The sequence below is a fragment of the Acanthaster planci genome, linkage group LG18 (assembly GCF_054643075.1).
Source record: "Acanthaster planci isolate LZ-2023a linkage group LG18, COTS_SCS, whole genome shotgun sequence".
In the NCBI taxonomy this organism is placed as follows: Eukaryota; Metazoa; Echinodermata; class Asteroidea; order Valvatida; family Acanthasteridae; genus Acanthaster; species Acanthaster planci.
In genome coordinates this window covers 1,611,520-1,631,186 of record NC_141794.1, presented here as the reverse complement: position 1 = coordinate 1,631,186, position 19,667 = coordinate 1,611,520, and the positions used below count along the sequence as shown (strand labels likewise).

The following is a 19,667-nucleotide window of genomic DNA, read 5'->3' as shown; positions in this document are numbered from 1 at the left end:
CAGGAGCTGACATATTGCGAGAGTGATGAGTGTAAACGTTTATCTAAAACGACTACGCTGGAAAAATGTTTGGATAACATATTTTTGCAACAGTCTTTTGCAGCGTTGATAAGGCTGAATTATTATGTTGATGTGAGCACATTTTTTTCCTGCACCACTTAGTTTTTTTTAACAACAGTCCAAGTATTTGTGTCTTTTGCTGATGGTCGTTAGGATGGGTTGGAGTGGTTGGATCGCTTTCTCTGCTCTTTTTTTCTCAAATGCCAATGCCACAGTATTGCAGGCTAAGACATGGCAAAACAATGTGAAATGGTTTCTTACGTTATGCTATACTCTCACCAGTGTGAACTTCACGCATCCAATTGTCATTCATTCCCACTCTTTTCCTACCAATCTGATCAGTTTCCTTTTGAGGTGTTTACCCATTGAGGGAGTTACTGTTTTCACATTTCCTGATTGATCCGCGCTATTCAAAATTCCGGACCAGCGGAATATTTAGCGAACCCGTCAACAGTTAAAATTAAGGGTTTGATAGGTCGACCATCGACGGACTGGCTGCAAAGACGGAGGATGGGGCGGAACTCTGTAACCAGATAACTTGATAAGGGCAACTGATGGGACTATCGTATCCCAGTCTTGAGAATTCTGAAGGCAAATAATAATAAGTCACTTTCGAGTTGAATTTGAATAAAATCTGGTACACTGTGTTATCTGATCGCACAGGAACGTAACAATTTGAATTCCCCAGACTAAAGACACTTTTGCTGTACCTCCTGATTCTGGCCAAGCTTTTGCATAGCAACCATCACCTCTGGAATGGACTGGTTCCTTTGTGCCCTTCTTATCCATTGAGAACAGTGTATTGTTGCAAGGCGTCTCTTATAGCTAAGCAAAAGCTTGCCCCGAATCACCAGGTATAGCAACGGTGGTTTTAGTATGGAGAATTCAAGTTGTTATTTTCACGTGAATTTAAAGAACTGAGTGTACAAGATTTTGGAAACAATGGAAATGGTTGGGAGCTATTGAAAAGGTTGCGATGAGCTTTCACTAAGAAGATGCATCTGGGACGAGTTTTATGAGTAGAAAGGCTGTGCGTTTAAATTTGGCGTGATCGCACATCATCCAAAAGATTTTCAACTGAGTGAGGTTTAGTGAAAGTTTTCCGATCGCGATTACCTTGGAGTACATCGTACTCTGGCAGAAACAGGCCTAGTGGGAGGTTGCCTCATTTTGCTTTGAAGAGGATGCTTCGAGTAAACTTTTACAAAATGGTTTCTCTACTGAGCGGGCTCTTACATTACCCCAATAAACTGAACAATAACATAACAAATAATGAGTCAACCCCCGATCACCTGAAGATAAGAAGACATTGAGTATCTTTATTCAAAGTCTGTGAATGTTGGTGGCTTCTTCCATAGCGATTGTCGGGAAATCCTCCGTGATCGGACCACCTTCTGTTGATGGTTTGCACACAAGCCGGCCAGGAATGCCACCTTAATCCAAGATGAAAAGGTCTCTGACTGACGCGTCCGGTCAATCTTTGATCTGAAGATCAGGGATGCGGCAGGGCAACTGACATTGTTAGTCAACCCCCTGAGGGGTTATGCCACCGTGTATTGGAGAGGTGTGGTATGTCTTAATCCCCGGGTAACCTCTGCAGGCGACAGGGTCACACTAGTCGGAATCGATATCACTTAGTCTAGCCGGAGCTCTAATTAATCCCGGCTCAGCTGCTGGGTTTAGTTGTACTTGTAGCCCACTGTTAATTACAGAGATAATACCTGTCCGGTCCAGCGTTACCCTTTCACCCGTCAAAAACCATCCTGGGGTAATCATTAGCTCATTTGCTATCAGAGGGGTCTTTCGAATTAGGTTGGACAACTGGAGCCTTTTTGCGCACATTTTTCTCGGAGATCAATAAGATACCTAGTCAAAGCATTGGCTTCAGGGATCCCCCTGTATGTATCTGAGAACGTCTTTTCCGTGTTACCATGGAGTTTTATGCCGCCAATGGTATTAAATTTTGCAATAAATAGGCAAGCTGCACTGGTCCACTCGGTTTATCAATGAGGAGCTTGTTGAAAAGTTACAATACAACGTGGTTTAGTTACTTGCTCTCTAAATGACAAGTCGAAACTCACTCTTAATAAAAAAAAAGAGTGTTCCATTATAATATTACCTCTGCATAGGAGTGAAAACCTGTCTAAAAACAATACAGTGAATGTCCACTTTTTGAGGAGCCATAATTATAAAGACATCAAAAATGCCACACCTTTGGACTACATGTACAGAATGACCCAACTGCATCACGTGACCAAGCTATAATGTTTTTCAAAGTCTCCATGGTTACACCAAATAGCGAGACCTCTATGGTTTTACCCTCATGCATAAACAGAGCATAGCTTATCATTGGTCACAGAGAAAAAAACCGCAACCGAAAAACCGAAAAAATACAAATGTGCACGACCCTGGTCAGTTTAATCGGCTCGATATGTTCCGTGGTAAGCACAGAGGTTTGTTATAAATTACCAGCGTTATCTGCCCGCTGTTATCGATAAGTAAATCCCTTTTATTACGGCTGATTACAACCAGACCAGCCCACGCTCCCACCCCCTCCCCAAAAAAGGACACCTGAGGCGCGGAAGTTGGCATCGGCATTCTTGGCCACAGATTGGTTTTTGTCTCACTTGACCCATGAACCGATCAATAATTAAACCCTTTGAGAAAAATCCCTCCACATGTTAGAAGCAAGGAATCTCGTTGGAGATGGGCTCTTCATGGTCTCATGGAACAATCACTTACCCATCTTTCCAAAACACCCCATTTGGAATTGACTAAATGGCAAAATTTAGCTCGACAACTACAACAGGTAAGATTCGTCCAGGTAAGGTTCATTTTACTGGATGAGAAATCTATCAACACTACTGACTCCACTGCAGGCTGAAGCACCGGCTGTCCATCGACTGACCGGTAGATGACCGCATACCACATGTACCTGGTTCAGCGACCGTTTGGATGGCCGGTTAACAAAAGACAAGACCGATAATCTCCAAGTCACACAAGTGACGTGTCGCACCAGGCGTTCAATACATTATGTATATCACCTGGGTCACTTTTCCAAGTATCGGCCGATAAAGTTCTTTTGTGGGCGGTCAACTTAAAAGACTAGACTTGTGGGCCGATGGGAAGAGAATTTTTGTGGCCTGATTATTGGAGTTCTTTTCTGTAGTTTGCAGGGTAATGAATCGAGGTTTTGGATAGACGGGTAGAAGTGAATGTTAAAGGGTGGGCAAAAGGTTAGTGCAAAATCGATTTCCGAAGATTATTGGAACGATGGAGAGTGTGACATAGTTGACTCTCACAGGAATAGTTTGAGAAATGAAATCCAACACAGAGATGGTGATGATTTCTGAACGACTTTAAATTGCTTCAGAGCACATAGAACGCATTGAGACGAAGGGAAGTTTTTCGTTTTTGTTCCTATCTGGGGAAAAGCCGACTTTTGCTTATTGCCCGCTACGAAAAATTAATTGTAAGTAGAGGAAGAAGGGAATGTAACATGACGGGAAAATACCTTCATTCATTCCAACTACAACACAGCTGTGGCAATTTCTCAAATCACGGAGTTCGACAAGAGCATGACTAGAGTTTCAAACAGATGCGTCCCTGCTATCCCAATCGCCCAATTAAAAATTGCTAACAGGTGCGTAACTAGGCGTCCATGAGCAGGGCTTCTTTTGTAACAAGCGCCTACAGGGAAGGAAGAAGTTCCACTTTATTCATTGACACAAATGTTTCTTATTAGATGTCTCCCCTTCCAAGGACGGAGAGCTTTAGGCGAGAACAGTGATAAAAAAGTTTTGTTTTTTATAATCCCTACTTCTATGAAGCAGTCTTTTGTGTGGACTAGATATCTGAGTGCCCCTTGGCCGTTGTTCCTGGTCCATTTGAGCAGATTCACACGGATTAGTGATTGGTCACCTACCGCGGTGAGGCACCGGAACATTTCAAGAGTCCGATTTGTGAACTTCAGGTGGATGGGACGAGCAAATCATTCAGTGAACATGCCATTTTGATGACCGAGAAGAATTTTTTAGATGAACACGTGACGCTCTTTCAGGAAAAACACATACACACTTCAAAAAACAGTCTATGGAGTAAAAAAACGTTTCTGTGGAAAAAAAATTAGTGAATAAATCGGGCAAAGAGTCCGATTTCCTTTTTCTTTTTTTTTTCTTGTACAATTCACAAAACTGCGAAAACTGTATGTGTGTAATCACCTGTGAAAGTAAACTTCAGGGAGGGCACTGTTTACGATTTTCAGAGTGGATTTCATTATCACAAGAGGGCGCACTTCAATATTATTGTGCAATGGATGATTTTTTCTGTCACAAGAGGGCGTCCTTCAACGTAAATTTGGAAATGCGAAGAGGGCGCTCTTTGATGGGCCCGTTGATCTCCATTGAATGGGCGCTAAATGGTAGAGGGCGCACTTGCAATTATACTCTATCAAAGGAGGGCGGGCTTTGAAGAAACAAGATGGCTGCTCCCATGTCAACTGTGTTGCGTCGTTTACCGGTTGTCGTAATATTAGGGGCAACTGGAACGGGAAAGTCAAAGTTAGCCATACAGATCGGTGAACGCTTCGGTGGAGAAATTATCAGTGCTGACTCAATGCAGGTGATTTTTGCCACGTAGGCCTACATGTGTTACACAGGCCTGAAGGTTGCCCCCAGAATTATGGGGTCGGACGTCGTACCCCACAGTTCTGGGGGTAGGCTAGCTACATGTATGTGGTCATGCCATGGTCGATGTAGGCTAGGCCTATACTAGCCTCTAGCTTATGACCAATGTGAAATTAGTTGCTCATTCAGCACTCATTGTTGAACAAGTAGGCCTAACTGTTTGATACTCCAACATTGAATAAGTAACTGTTTGATATTCAGGGTGCACACCCCTTGCATTGATGGAGTGCAAAAGGGACATAACAGTGCCACCATGTACATCCATTCACATGTACCTTAATTTACATTGTAGGCCTACATTCCATTTTCACAATGATGTATTCATACACAACTTTCTCCTTATGAGGCAACCCAGGGCATGGGGTTTTTCGGGGTCAAACAAGCCCTGAAATGTAGTTAAGACTTCCTTTTTTACAGCCTTGTTTATAGAATAGAATAGAAATTCATTGCTACATATTCATAAAAAGTACAAATAATAGAAATTACTTGACTGCTCGCTAAGTAAAAACCTAACATACATATATATCTAAAATATTCACAAAAAGCACAATGTATTCTTGATTCAGTTAGGTTAAGATTAAAAAAAACACAAACTATATATATTTGAAATTTATTTAAAATTCCCATTTAGGTACCTGACTGCAGTGTTATAAAATGAGCGGTTTAATCGCTTAGTGCGTCCCTGAATTGATCTGTATTTACGCCTCATCATTTGAAAGAGCTCAGTGGCCGGATGAGACTCGTCTGCAGTAATGGAGTGAGCACGTGCCAATGTTCACTGTTTATAAATCTCCTCAGCCGAATTCATTTCAATACCAATGATCTGTGATGCTGTATTTACAACGCAAGCTATTTTCCTTCTTTCGTCAACAGTAGTGCTTCCATACCAAACAGTAATAGAGAGTGTCAGAACACTCTCAATGACGGCACGATAAAACATCTTGAGAACAGCAATGCCAACAAACTGCGAAATTTTCTCAAACGGCGGAGAAAATACAATCGCTGCTGAGCCTTTTTTACACAGTAATCAACGTGTTCAGCCCACCCCAAAGAGTTAGAGATAAAAATACCCCAAAATTTGAATGAGGGCGTCCTCCCTACTTCAGTCCCATTGATAAAAAGCGGCAGAACTTGATGATTCCCAGACCGAAAATCAATCATATCAATTATATTACTTGTATTATGTACTTGTCTTTTTATTTTAATATGGAGTGAAATGGATAATAATAATAGTAATCCTTTTGTTGGCCATTTTGAAGATGTTCAATGTAAAAGCTCCCAGCAGTCATCTTGTATAACCTGAATAAATTATGTGAGTGATATGATTAACATTAACCCTGAGGGACCATTGAAATCATGCATATGCCTCTTGGATTCAGAATGGTTAAGGCTAAAGTTAGTCACAAAGATCTGGACCCCTTCCTCTCATTAGTGAGCCATAACAAACATTCCATCCACAGTGTTGCATTGATATGTAGGCAATTAATACTGCCTGGCAGGTTCTATCTCTGTTCAGTGCAGAAATACCGATTGCCTCAAACAATAGAGATGACACAAAAAGACTGGAATGATCAGAAGGCAACATACTGCATATTTCTGTTACTGATTGTTCAATTTGCTCTATGTACTTTGTATTTGGTGCATTGATACGGTGTTGTTAATTTTACTAGGTTTACAAAGGCCTGGATATTATCACCAATAAAGTAACCCCGTGTGAACAGCAAGCATGCCCTCATCACCTTATTGATTTTCTCAGTCCATTGAGTCGGTACACCGTAGTCGATTTCCGCAACAAGGCTCTCCCAATCATAGAAGGTCTACTGATTGCGGGAAGAGTACCGGTGATCGTTGGTGGAACCAACTATTACATCGAGGCTCTGCTGTGGAGAGTGTTGTTGGATGCAGAGGTAAAATATGAAAGAATGAAAGCAAGCTTTGAAATCAGAAAGGGAAGGTGGCACAATCCCTGTCATGAATAAAAACTAGATTAGTGAGCTACATCACTGCAAGCTAGAAAGTTACAAAGAACCCACTTTCTATAACTTGCCGTCTTTTTCCCATCAACTATTTAGTGCCCCCCAATGTTGCTTTAAACCCATTCAAAGACATTTTATGAATGTCAACAATTTACATCTCTTCACTTGAATTAGAGAAGTATCCTTCCCAGATGATGGTCAGTGTTGTATCTTTTTCATAGCACTCAAAGATTGATGACTTGCTTCTAGAGACAAGAGGAGATCCACTGAACCTACACATCAAGAAGAAAGTAAAACACTCACACGCAGACCTTGCTACTAACAAGGGGCAAAATCTAAGCCCTACCCTCAGTTCCTCCAAGATTGCCAGTGACGCAGAGAAGTCTTTGAGCCTTGTTGATTCAGAGGCTTTGGTTCAAAGTGAACCCCCTGCCTCAGAAAACAGACCAGCTTTGCGCTCATCAGGACTTCCCGAGGGTAAACCTGATTTAATCCCAGACATAGGGCTTGAGAAAACTGATGGAATGCTATTAACAGAGGAGAAAAGACCAGGCAGGCTAGCTGAAAAAGTGCACTGTGATCAGCGGGACACTTCAAATTTACAGCCAGTGGACCAAACAGGCCGAGAAAGTGAGATCAGTCAGCCTAAGAAAAGTCTCTACGTGGACAATACAACTGAAGTGTCGGCCAAGGGATCCTGCAGGTTACAGCATGAAGAGGTTCTGGAACAGGAAGAGTTGATGACAATTGATGTAGAAGGAACAGCAACAGAGGATCTCTACAAGATTCTAGCTGAGGTAGACCCTCATAGGGCAGAAACATTGCATCCAAACAACAGACGCAAGATAATCAGGTTAGACTCAGGTTTATTCACTCATCAAAGTGCACTGGCTCATTTTAAATAATGTACCCAGTATTGAGCCAAAGAGGAAAGAGTTTGGCATAGAAGTGTGTCCTTTGGAGTTGTTGGTTCTGGAACATGTCTCTCCATTTTGTGTTTTTGTTTCCACTTTGTACAGTTTAAAGGCTGATCACAGTGTTTTATCCTCTGACAGGAGTCTTCAAGTGTATGAGCAGCTGGGTCAAACTCACAGCGAGATGCTCTCTGGTCAGATGGAGGAGGAGGGAGGCGGGCCCTTGGGTGGTCCTCTCCGCTTCCAAGATGTCTGCATCCTGTGGTTGCAGTGTGATCGAGATGGTACATGTCCTTGAATGGTTTCTGCATTTTCAACGTGGTGTTAGTCACGTTAAGACCTTCTGGGAACAAAATACTGACTACTAGAAGCACCAACACACACCTGATCCTTGCCAACTGTTTCTATGGTTCCAAGTTAGAAGAGGCTGTGTCCAAAACAGGCTTCCTGAGCCAAAGCTTGCAGCAGTGGACAAAGACCTAGACCTGCCTCTAGACACCAAATTCAGATTTTGCTAGAAGTACTCTTTCTTTCGTGTTAAGCCTTCCTGGATGAAGCTCACATTGGCATTTCACTTAGTTCTTCAATCTGTATCCAGCTTTGGCCCATGAGTCCTTTGTGTTATTTTATCTTCAGCACTGGATCAGAGACTGGATGTAAGAGTCGATGACATGCTGAGCAGGGGTCTTCTGGATGAACTGTCTGATTTTCATCGCGAGTACAACCGTCAAAGAGTAGAAACTCAAGCAGATAGGTAGGTTGCTGACAGTATAGTAGGAAGAGATATCTTGAGACTTGTGTCAATTTTGTATCACGCAATTAAAAAGAATAGCTGCTAAATCTTACAATTGTTGTGATTCACAAAATAATATTTCCACCATTTCAAGATATTACGCTTGATAATTCTGTGTGTACTGGCTTTCCTAGGCCTCTTTGAATGCAGTACGTTGACGTTGACGTTGACACTTCTAAGATTAAAGATCAATCACATTGCTTTTATGAAAAAAAGATTATTAAACAGGAACCAATTATTAATTCCCGTGAAATGACTAATGTGGTAGCTTCTCTTCGCATTTATAAAAAAAATTCATCTTTTGAGAGTTCAGTTCTACCACAAGAATACTCAGAGTAAAAAACATGCGTGGATGAGGGTGGTTTGATGGTGTCATAATACTGCTCTCGTTCCTTGGAGTATTTTGACCTTGTGGCTGTAATAGGGGGCTTTATAGCACAGGAACAGAGAAATAAAGGGTAAAATAAGTTGGATGTCATTCTCGGCAAATGACCACAGCCATCTGCCTGAAATTCAGCAGGACCTTACTCTGGTTCAAATTGGGATGGTTCGACTTGAACATACGATCCAGTGTTGATCAGATCCACATTGTCGATGTAAAAGCAATTCCAAGTCCATCTCACTCTTTGACTTCTGGGGGGGGGGAACTTCTGCTGAATAACAAAAATTACTCAAGTCTATTTTTCAAAGCTCCTTTTGGTTTGGTTTCCTCAAACTCTTGTCAGTGAGAGCCTATACACCCAAGGGATCTTCCAGTCCATAGGATTCAAGGAGTTCCATTCCTACCTCATCTTGCCAGAACAACAGCGGGAGACAGAGATGGCTAAGAACCTCCTTGGGGAGGGGATTGAGAAGCTGAAGATGGCGACCAGGCAGTATGCACGCAGGCAAATCAGATGGATCAAAAATAGATTTGTTAGACGTGAGTTTAATAAGCTACAGTTGGGTCATTTTCAGAAATTACCCAATTTATGAAGACTTCATTTTTTGCAATTTAATGAAAGGTTTCAGAGGTTTAGCTTTTATGTCCAAGTATCTGAAAGTCCTTCAAATTCATTCATGTGGGTCTAGATTTTTCTCCATCAATTGATTTTTTCCCAACCTTCATTCCTTTGGTAGCTCTGCTACTGGTTTTGATGAAATTTCTCTTAACAGCAAAATAGATCAACATCTTTGCATAACCTCTCTTTTTGATGTGACTTCTATTGCATTTTTCTCGGCAGGGCCTGGAAGCAATGTACCTGCGGTGTATGCCGTGGATTCCACTGACCCTGCATCATGGGATGAGAAGGTTCTCCGGCCATCCCTGGCCATAATCGAAGCCATCCAGGAGGTGAGTCGGACTGGGGCTGCACCGTTCAGAGTTGAACGCTGAGCTTGAAGGCATTACAAATTAAAATGACAAAGCTTTGCAGAGAGCACGAGAGAGCCACTGAAGAGTTTGCATTGGAGCCTTTTAAACCATGCAAATAAAGTAGATGCTTTTTGTGAGGATGTCTTCTTTGATGTTTGTCTGCAGGGCAAGGAACCTCCTGTGGCACCCCTGGAGCCTGAAGTAGGGAGGCCCTCGGATGATGCCTCTGTCAGGCACATCTGTGATATCTGCGGAGGGAGAGTGTTTGTGGGGAAGCAGCAGTGGCTTGGTGAGCAACCATTTTCAAGTCAGATTTCAGATCTGTTTTCCCCCTGAATTGTTGACTTGAGCCTTAACCAATCTGTCGAGACGCAGTCAAGGACTTGAGACTAATTGTGTCCTGTCACCACAATTAAGGTGGAAATCGGAATTTTCAAAAATTGAGATATTGGTATGTTTGAATTCAGCAGAAAGAGAGCTTTCCAATGATATGTACACGGAACATTTTGGGTAAAAGTATAATGTGACATTTTTCTGGCAGCTTTGCATCTTTATTTCTAACATTGTTTCAACATTTCTGACCGAGCACAAATATCATTGAAATTGCTAACAAAACAATGACATTTTTATATTTCTGATCCTGCAAAAAAAAATGGAATTAAATAGACGGGTTACTCTTTCCAAATATCAAAAACGCCAAAATGTGAATCTCTTCTAGAGACTGAGATTTTCTACCTCAGATTGTAGACTTAATCCGAGACTTCATACTAATTCTGACTAGTCCTGGAACTTGGAATTTGATCCCACACTCAAAGAATGATCAAAGTCTTGTAACTGTAGGCTTGCGACAAGTCTTGGTACATGAGACAAGACTTTAGACGTTGGCCAAGATTTGAAAGTCTACCAAAGGCTTAGGACCATGTTAGATGCCTGAAAAAAATTGTGATATGGGGAATGAAAGCAAAAACTTTGGAAATTGTGGCAGGTGTCTCCTGTTTTAGCAGAATGCCAGTTACTTTTTTTTCTTGGAATTAATTTGATTTCGGTTTAGCTATTTCTTCCCAATCCATCCTGAGCCCCTGTATTTAATCTGTGCCTGGAATACCTCAAGATAGTTAACCTCATGCCCCCTTGGCATGTCTTTTCCAAAATAGGGCACTTGAAGTCGAAGCGACATTACAAGAAGTCTCGGAAACTCAGACTGGCATCCCTTGGGAAATCACATGAAGAGAAGACAATATCCACAATGGAAAAAGCAAACACTCATAGACAGGAGGATAAAAAGCAAGACATCGGAGATGGATAACATTTCATCCTGAGAACACAGATTGTCAGAAATATTGTATATTATCAAACTCGAGATTTTTGATGACTTTACGGCTTACAAGTCAATATTATCAATCTAAAAAAAGTTTTTTTAAATCTTGGCCATTTAATTAAAATATATTTTTAAGAATGGAGATTCAGATACGTTTCCACAAGAGCTTTCGCAACTTCTCATAATTAACTTTGTAGTCGTAAACGACAGCTCAGTAGATGAGTCACAGTGCTATAAATACATCTAGACCTTAATAGATACAGCAGAGAGGCAGAATTTCTTACGGGTCTAGCTCCCATCATATCAATAATTGTTGCATACCACGATGATATCTTACACGGACCATGATTGTTTTTTATTTCATCAGAGGGTATTGATATTTCTGACCACGTGATATTTGACAGATATTTGACAAATTCTCCAATGGAAGTTGACTTACATTCATGATTAAAAAATTCATTACTAATATAAAAGCTTTTAATGAAAAGGAACGATATCAAAAGATTTTTGAGTTGCATCATTTTGTGAATTTTAATTTCAAGTTAGTATGATTATATCTTGTTAGTTCACAGTACATTGGCCATTTTGCAACCTGTTTCCCGATGACATTGCAATAACTGCACTTTAAGACGTCCGATCCCTGTCAAGAGATGCCAGACTGTGTTAGATTTCCTTTTCCTCTCTTTTCCATCAGACCACATAACCCAGTAATACAGCACAGCTTGCCCTCATGAAAGATAGACTGACATGCCAGCAAATTTACATTATGGCTCCTCCCAGTAGATAACTACACCCTAAATTTGTATCTGCAGCTTCAAAATGTTTTTTATAACCGGAGCTGGGTTGTCCAATGGGCACAGCAGCCACTGTGCCAAGGCCTGCAAAATAATTCGGGGGCTACGAAAAATTTGAGGGCCGAGAGAGATACCACAGCGCCTCCCCCCCTTCAATATTGGAAAAACTAGCTACATGTAGTACATTGTACATAGCTGACATAGCTTGAAATCAACATGAAATGTTAATGCCAGGCTGCAGTGCTCATCAGCGCTGTGAAATTGGTGCTTGTGGCTATGAGTGAGTACACTGTAGTAAGGCCAACGGTATATAAAATCCGGCCTGGCTGCCACCAGGTAGACTTGCTGGTAGGCTTTTCTCTGTTGTTGTCGCGTGACATCGCACAGTAAAATGTGCCCACCATCACAACAAACGAAAGTGATATCGGGATGAGGTTGGTGACCAATTGGAATATTCAGGGCCAATACATGATGACCTGTGGATGGGTTGAGCATAACTATATCATTACAACTTGCGCCAGGGTTGAACGAGTAATTTCGGTGGAAACAAGAGGACCGGACTTTTTTTTCTCTCAGACTGGTCGGACACGATTATGGGATCATTCAGCAGAAAGGTTGCCCTAATTACAGGTAAGAACACACAACATGCTAATTCAATGCGATGCTTTTTTTATCATTTGAATGAGCGTCATACACATCCCAAATTACGATATAAATAGCAACAGGTGTCCGTTTTTCTGCTTTTCGTCACGTAAGTTTTGCTCCTTCACTAATTTGCAGTGAATGGATCATTATAGGCCCAGGATTTGATCTGTTCATTTTGCAGGTGCCAGTTCGGGGATAGGGGCTGAGACGGCCGTTCAGCTGGCTTCACTGAGTTGCCAGCTTTCCCTGACCGGACGCAGCGCAGAGAAGCTGCAGAAAGTGAAACAACAGTGCGTCGAACGTGGCCTTGCAGAGGACTTGGTGAGACTTGGGTTTTAACTAAAGGATTTGGCAATTCCTGAAACATGTTTTTTTTTTTTAAAGAATATAGGCAGTTTCCATGCCATTTTAGGAGAAATTTGCTGAAAAGACATTCGTTTCCCTTCTCAACTGTGCAATTTGAGCCTTTGTTTCGAGGTAAATATCTTCGTGGGACACGTCAGGATATTTTCAAAGTCAGTTTCTCTAACCCCAAACACAGTCATTTTGCCAACAGTGTTGGGATGATTCCGAGAGGAGTCCCAACTGAGTGCTCCCTGATATACCTCTCACAGTTCAATCGTAATGTTCTTTACAGGTCCTGCTGTTGCCAGGCGACCTTACAGAAGATTCCTTCCTGGAAAAGATAGTAGAAAAATCATTGGAGCACTTTGGATCTCTCGATATTTTGGTGAGTGGTACATGTAAATTACGCCTTTTTTCTGAAAGCTGAAAATAATCATGAGGATTCTCTTGTTTGCTCCAGTTTTCCCGTCGTCCAGTTCTTTTTCTCTGGGTTTTTTTTTGGGGGGGGGTTTCACTTTTCCAAGTAGATGCCCTAGAAAGCCTGTAGCGGACAGCTCTGGCAGTCTGACAATCTTTCCTGTACATTAAACTTTTTCTGTGTTCAAAGTCTAGTTATTTTTACGACTTTACAGTTATTGTAGATTCGTAACGACGAGGTGGTAACCCTCGTACCCTCCCCCTCGTTTCGGTCAAAATAGCAGGAATCTACAGTTCCTCGTCCATTCTCTATGACAGAAACTTGAATTATCTGTTGCTTCGCTGTAATTGTTTCGTATTTTGTCAGATAAACTGTGCTGGTCAGCCGCATTTAGGAACCTTGGAAACATCCACCATGGATAAATTTGATGAGATTTTCAGTGTTAACTTGAGGGCACCGTTCATCTTAACACACCTTGCCCTTCCACACCTAATACGATCCAAAGGTTGGTATTAACATTCGTAGTTTTGTAATTACCATTTCTTTTTGACATCAACCTAATATTGTTGTTTTTGAGTGTCTCGGAATTGCAGGATTTTTAACATCGTTTAATGGTCTCCTTTCCAGGTGTTGTTGTCAATGTTTCCAGCTGTGTTAGTATCACTGCCGTAAGTAAATCGTTCTGTTAGCAAACACAAAAATTGACGCCAATAAGGAAGTTTACAATTTTATTCTCTGGTAAAGGTGATATTTATATTGCTGCAGCCTGATTAAGCTTGGAGAGAGACATTTTTGACAGAAGAGATAAAAATCAATGATCGGTTGAACTGGATCCAGGGACATCTTTTCATGGAGTCATGATAAATTTTGATACCTCGATCCCTGCTGTATTTGCTGAATGGAGGAGAACTTTTTCATGGGAGGTGGAGGAATGTTCTTTGCAGAATTGCGCGAGAAATTGCGGTTACTTTAAAGAGGAAGAGCTCAGATTGACAGTTTTTTTCTTTGTGCACTTAAACCGCAGCATCCGAGCAGCCTGGTCTATAGTATGTCAAAGGCAGGAATGGACGGCCTTACGTACACCACATCTGAAGGTATACTTGATTGAATGATCACCAAATGTTCAAAGCCTGCTGTGCTCTGTTGAAACTCCAGACCTTTTTTTTTCAACTTGATCTGTACATGTACTATATGAATAAAATGATAGCAATGACGTTTGTGCCTTCGAGAAAGCTTTTTGGCTTGTAGTATCTGGTCTGAAGTATCAATTTTCCCCATCTTTAACTTTCAGAATACGCTGAACAGGGGGTGCGCGTCAATTCTGTGAAGTAAGTGATATTTCACACGAAAACTGTTTTCCGTTTCAAAGAGGGTGAGGGGTTGCAACACAATTTTGAGGGAAATTTTGTATTTTGGTTTTTTCCTTATTTTAAAAAAAAATTTCGTGCCTTGCTTGTTTTCAGTCCTGGTGCTACTATGACGGCACTTTTCGACCGAAATGGAGCTGAAATCGACAAGGTATGTCGTGCCTGGTCTTCGTGTCGTATCTCTTCCCCCTCCCATCCCTGTGATGTAAGTGCCCCACAAATCAATATGCTCAAAATTCTAATTAACCCTGTCACATCATAAAAAAATCTTTGCGGTAATTCAAATCATTGACTAGTTCCAATTTTTCCCGAGACCCAAACATCAACAGTTAAGGTGCCATCCTGGCCTCATCCCGGCCAATGAAACGATAAATTAAGCACCAAAAAACTTGGAAACATAAAATAGGCCCCACTTAAACCTGTGCCTAATCTAAAATAGGTGATTGAGTTGAGTAAGAAGCGCCATCCACTGGGTCGGCCTGGCAAGGCTTCGGAGGTTGCCAAGGCAATTGTATTCCTTGCATCGGATTCAGCTGCCATGGTAAGCGGCTGCTGCTTGGGTGTCGACGGAGGGCGCTCTGTACGTCCCGGCGCGCCACTCGTGCCGACGGAGAACGATCCGGGCGTGAAGTTTCCGGTGTGAAATAAAAACAACATTGGATAATGATGACGACTTCAGACAGCCCTGTTGTTCACGGCAGTTCATATGTATGAGATATCATTCCTTCTAAGGTGCCCCCCCCTTGCCTTTATTTTTCTCTAACGGCTTCTTAGTTACCTCGCAAGTCACCTGGGCTCCAATATCCTTGGAGCGTACTTGTTGTTTTGTTGAAAACACGGGGAAAAGAGAAAAGCGAAAACTGACGTGCTTATTGAAATCTTTGCTGTACTTCAACACCGAGTTTTATGTGTGGTCCCCAGGAGGTATCTCCCCATTGTTGCAGATGTGCAGTGTAAGTGTTCGCAGAAGCTTGAAACTGCACGTCTCGTCATTCTGTTAATTCCTAGTGCCATAAATTCCAGTGCTAGAAACCAGTGCATTATGACATACGTGTAAATGAAACTACAGGCTGGGGAAAGTCCCTTCAGGATTTTCTAAGCGGGACGAACACAGTGATACTACTTTATGACGTCACATGCCATTACATCATCCACGGAGCAAGGACACATGCATCATATGACTGTATTTTATTACAACATCTCTAAAACAAAATCTCAAATTAACGGAAATAAATTTTGATGCTTAGAGTCGATTGAAATCGTGGTCTTCACAACAGTATTCTAAGGAAGATTCGCGATTTCTTTACGCACAACAAGTACCAAAATTCAATCGTTCTATCACGTGAAATAAGGACAGCATTGTAGCATTTCAACAGCAGCAAGTGTTTGGCAGTTATAATAATGAATAATAAAGCAGCATATGCGTTTTCAAATGAACTCCATTTTCTATCTACAAGGATAAAATATCAAATCAGTGCTCTGAAATATGTAATTGCCGAGGTTTCGTTAACTGAGTACCTTCTTCAGGGCAAGTAGATTCATTTCTGCGTTGAGAACTGAATCTGCTTGCCCTGAAGAAGGTACTCAGTCACCGACAGCTTGGCAATCACGTATTTCAGAGCACTGATTTTATGTTCTTGTCGATATTCTGATCACAGTGCTATGCAGCCCTTCCATATTCCATTTTCTATCTATCTCGATCTCAGCCATCAATTTATTGAACTCACGCCTTCGACAACCCACAGTCATTAGTGCTTCCTCATTCTTCCCTGTTCCTGTAATTAACTAATTATTGATTATCTCTGTACTGAACTGGTTGTTAAAATAAATGCAGCAAACGTTATTACTTGAAATTCTGTTTCTTAATAAAAGTGCAAATCATTTTTTATCGTCAAGCAGCAGTAAAATCCACTCATGAAACAATAACATTTCAGCAAAGGCGTAATAGTGAAAATAGGTTTAATACAAATATAATATACAGGTATAAAGCAGTCAACAAGTATAAACTTTACGAAGCAAGTCATAATCTGTTAGGATTTGAAACTCAGGAAGTCTTGTGGGATTTCACTGAAGTGACAGAGGAACTTGAAGTTATGTACCGACATTTCTCCTCAACTCTTGGGCCCTATTATTTGGTTGTGTGTTGGCTTTCCTTCAGACGATGCTTTCAAATTCGAGAATATGACCGATTTGGTTCTGAAATTGGAGACTCGTTACATCCTCTGAAAAAAATCCAGCCTTCAACCAACCGCGAGTTGTTCTTCTTTTTACCTTTGTTCAGTTTTTCAACTTGGGCGTCAAATACTGTACATGTACTGTACTTGTCAGGGGAAAAATCAGGGCGGCCTTGTCGTCTTTGACACACGGCACACGGGGCCTTGTGCGTCATCGTCCTTGGAAGCCACAGGCAAGGCGCGCTGTGGGTTCATGCGCCCCCGTCATGATGTGAACATGAAGCTTTGTTGTGACTTAGTTGTTGACTTAGATGTTTGTTGTCCATTCGTTCGAGGTACTTCTGTCCTCGCTTCAATCTTGGAAGCTCTGCCATCACTGGGGAAAGAAAGGTTACAAAGAGAGTTCTTACGTTTGAAATGCACATACTTCTTTGGTTTTTAGACGCGAGCAGAAAAGCTAGACTCCGTTGTATTGCTCACCGAAAGGATAAAACTTAAAGTACCGCACCTCAGTATAAAATAGAACAGAGAAGAATAGAAAAGTTATGGTCAGTGAACTGATGACCTCTTGATAAAAGCAAAATATTTCAACAAATCGATTTTGAGTGTTCTTTTTATCCAATAAACTAACCTGAGAAACGATAGGACCTTGCAAATAGCTGGTTTTGCTGTTGGTTGCATAGTTGTATGTATTTAAATGATAATACACCTGTCTGCATTTTAAGGGAAGTGTCAAGTTCGCCTACCTTACCTTAGCAAATCGTGTAATATTTGTACTGTTTGACGGGATGATTCTTGAACTTCTCAAATCTCATGTCACAGGTGCATGTCAAACCGTTGGCTGGGTGTATGCAAGCTACCGATAAAACAATAGATTTATCGAAATGATAATTATAAATGCCATCTCATAAGACATAATACGAATACCATAAATCAGCGGTTCATTGATCTTTTCAATCCTTTTTTCATCGTTTCTTTATATTTTCCTCATTTTCGATTTTAGAATGCCACGAAATTCGAAAGGTTAGTTTCACGCTTAGCGCACTCAGACTTTGCTTGTTATTTTTGTGACCCATTTTTCGAAGCAGAATTGACGTGAAGTACTTCAAAAGGCTCTCTGAAATTTCGACAATAAGTGATCTCCTAAAATTGTTGCGTTTGTCTAGTTTCTCACAAATTTTTCGACTTGTTGGTAAACTTACCGGTATATTGCGGTGGTCCTTTGTTTTTTCTTCCCTTTCTCCTCCCTTTTCCTTTCCCACGTCCTTTCTTCCCTCGTCGACCCTTTCTCCTGCCCGTGTCTCCCGTCTCTCCCTCGGTGTTGACTGATCTCCTCGCCAGGAGTGCCTCGGTCAAACTCCGCCTCTCAACTCGGTGCTGGAGGTCCGTGTCGGCGGTGTCCACGTCATGGGCCTCTGTCAATGTTACCATGGCAACCAGGACACAGAACGCAAAGAGCGAGAGGTAGAGAAGTGTACGTGAAGCCATGCTATCTTTTGCAGCTCCTGTCAGCGAGAGAAAAAAAAAATCGAAAATATTTCTGCTAAAGTTTTTCCTTCCTTTCCCTTTTCCCGCGCGGATATCCGGAGTTCACAGAACATGCGCATGACCAAAGAAAAATCCGAGATCAGAGAAAGCCCCCATCCATTCGTGTTTGTGCCTTCGTTGTGTCCCCCAAAAATCGTTCACAGAAACTTCTTGCGTTACATACAGCGCATTGCCACGAGTAACGTGTCACGTCAGTTGTATACAATTCATAAAATGAAATTCGTTTCACAGCGTTAGCAAGCTTAATTGTTTTTAAGAGTTGATTTACAGCCAAGCAAACTTAGAGAACTCTAATATGAATCCTCACTTCACCAAAGAAAATCTGAAATGTGACAAAAATAAAAATGCACAAAGTACAGTCGTGCAGAAAAAAAAGTAAGCAGCCTTACCGTACAGTACTAACATATGAAGTTCTTTGGGTGCATAGGTTTGCTGAAGATTGTGCTCTCAGCCGGTGCGTACCCACCAACTTTATAAGAAAAACGATTGGCCGTGACCCGCCGCGCCCAGGCCCACGCACCTTATTAGGCTACTTGACGTCGCTCTGATTGGAGAACGTGTCATGCTCGTTAGACCGAGGGACCAATCACAGCGCGTTGAAGGTTGTGACGTATTTCGAGGATGAGGCCTTGGTCGTGGGCCAAGCCCAGAGGACGCGGTCAAGCTGTGAGGGTCACTTTTACGGTCGAGCAAGTTTGGATCTAAAATGTTTGTAATGGTCGAAAAACGGAAGTGCCTGAAGGTTCCCCCGAATCTGGGAAACCAAGTTTTCAAAGGGCTTCTTGGAAATAGTTTTGAGTGCCACTCAAACACACTCGCCCTCACTGTCTCCTTTGAAAAGAAGAAAAAAACGACTTCATACATCGGTTGACAAGCAATGGTCAGCGCAACTTCGACATCACTGCCTCTTGCCAAATAGTTCGTCAGAAACTTTGACGAAACCCTTTCCGTTGGATGGCAAGTATTAAAACATTCCAAAGCTTCAGTGTAACTTTAAGTACGGTCCATGTTCTGGGGAGGAGAGAATATTTTCTAGGCAGGACTACTCGTTGCACTTGGATCATCGTTTCAACAGTTCGGTGATGGGTCCCAAAACTCTGGACCGGGCTTAAACTTTAAGTGAAAGTGTATAGCTCGAGAAGAGACCCCCTTGCCCTCATTATACCAAGTTACACTATAGCACTGTCACACCAGTTTTTTTAACAAGTCGTTTTTCAATTGAATTAATGCTAAAGGTATGATGGGAAAGGTTTCTAGGCATTTGGTGGTACACCTG

General features: G+C 41.7%; 3 protein-coding genes across 3 annotated transcripts; 2 read left to right on the top strand and 1 right to left on the bottom strand.

The window, feature by feature from the left end:
- The first annotated feature begins 4,526 nt into the window (after window positions 1–4,526).
- On the top strand, window positions 4,527–11,576 carry trit1 (tRNA isopentenyltransferase 1). Its single transcript, XM_022237287.2, has 9 exons — window positions 4,527–4,680; window positions 6,416–6,652; window positions 6,943–7,574; window positions 7,777–7,919; window positions 8,272–8,389; window positions 9,154–9,350; window positions 9,652–9,761; window positions 9,948–10,071; window positions 10,937–11,576. Exons 1-9 carry the CDS (start codon window positions 4,540–4,542, stop codon window positions 11,086–11,088), a joined length of 1,854 nt encoding a protein of 617 aa, XP_022092979.2. The 5' UTR covers window positions 4,527–4,539; the 3' UTR covers window positions 11,089–11,576.
- A 668-nt stretch (window positions 11,577–12,244) lies between these two features.
- Window positions 12,245–16,522, top strand: LOC110980530 (uncharacterized). The gene is made up of 9 exons (XM_022237311.2): window positions 12,245–12,524; window positions 12,721–12,860; window positions 13,177–13,269; window positions 13,669–13,807; window positions 13,930–13,970; window positions 14,327–14,396; window positions 14,594–14,630; window positions 14,766–14,820; window positions 15,109–16,522. The coding sequence occupies exons 1-9, from the start codon at window positions 12,488–12,490 to the stop codon at window positions 15,310–15,312; spliced, it is 816 nt and encodes a 271-aa protein (XP_022093003.1). The 5' UTR covers window positions 12,245–12,487; the 3' UTR covers window positions 15,313–16,522.
- On the bottom strand, window positions 16,257–18,915 carry LOC110979998 (uncharacterized). Its single transcript, XM_087148845.1, has 4 exons — window positions 18,781–18,915; window positions 18,046–18,348; window positions 17,595–17,699; window positions 16,257–17,219 (listed from the first exon to the last, which is right to left on the bottom strand). The coding sequence occupies exons 1-3, from the start codon at window positions 18,794–18,796 to the stop codon at window positions 17,596–17,598; spliced, it is 423 nt and encodes a 140-aa protein (XP_087004971.1). The 5' UTR covers window positions 18,797–18,915; the 3' UTR covers window positions 16,257–17,219; window position 17,595.
- Window positions 18,916–19,667: the final 752 nt, after the last annotated feature.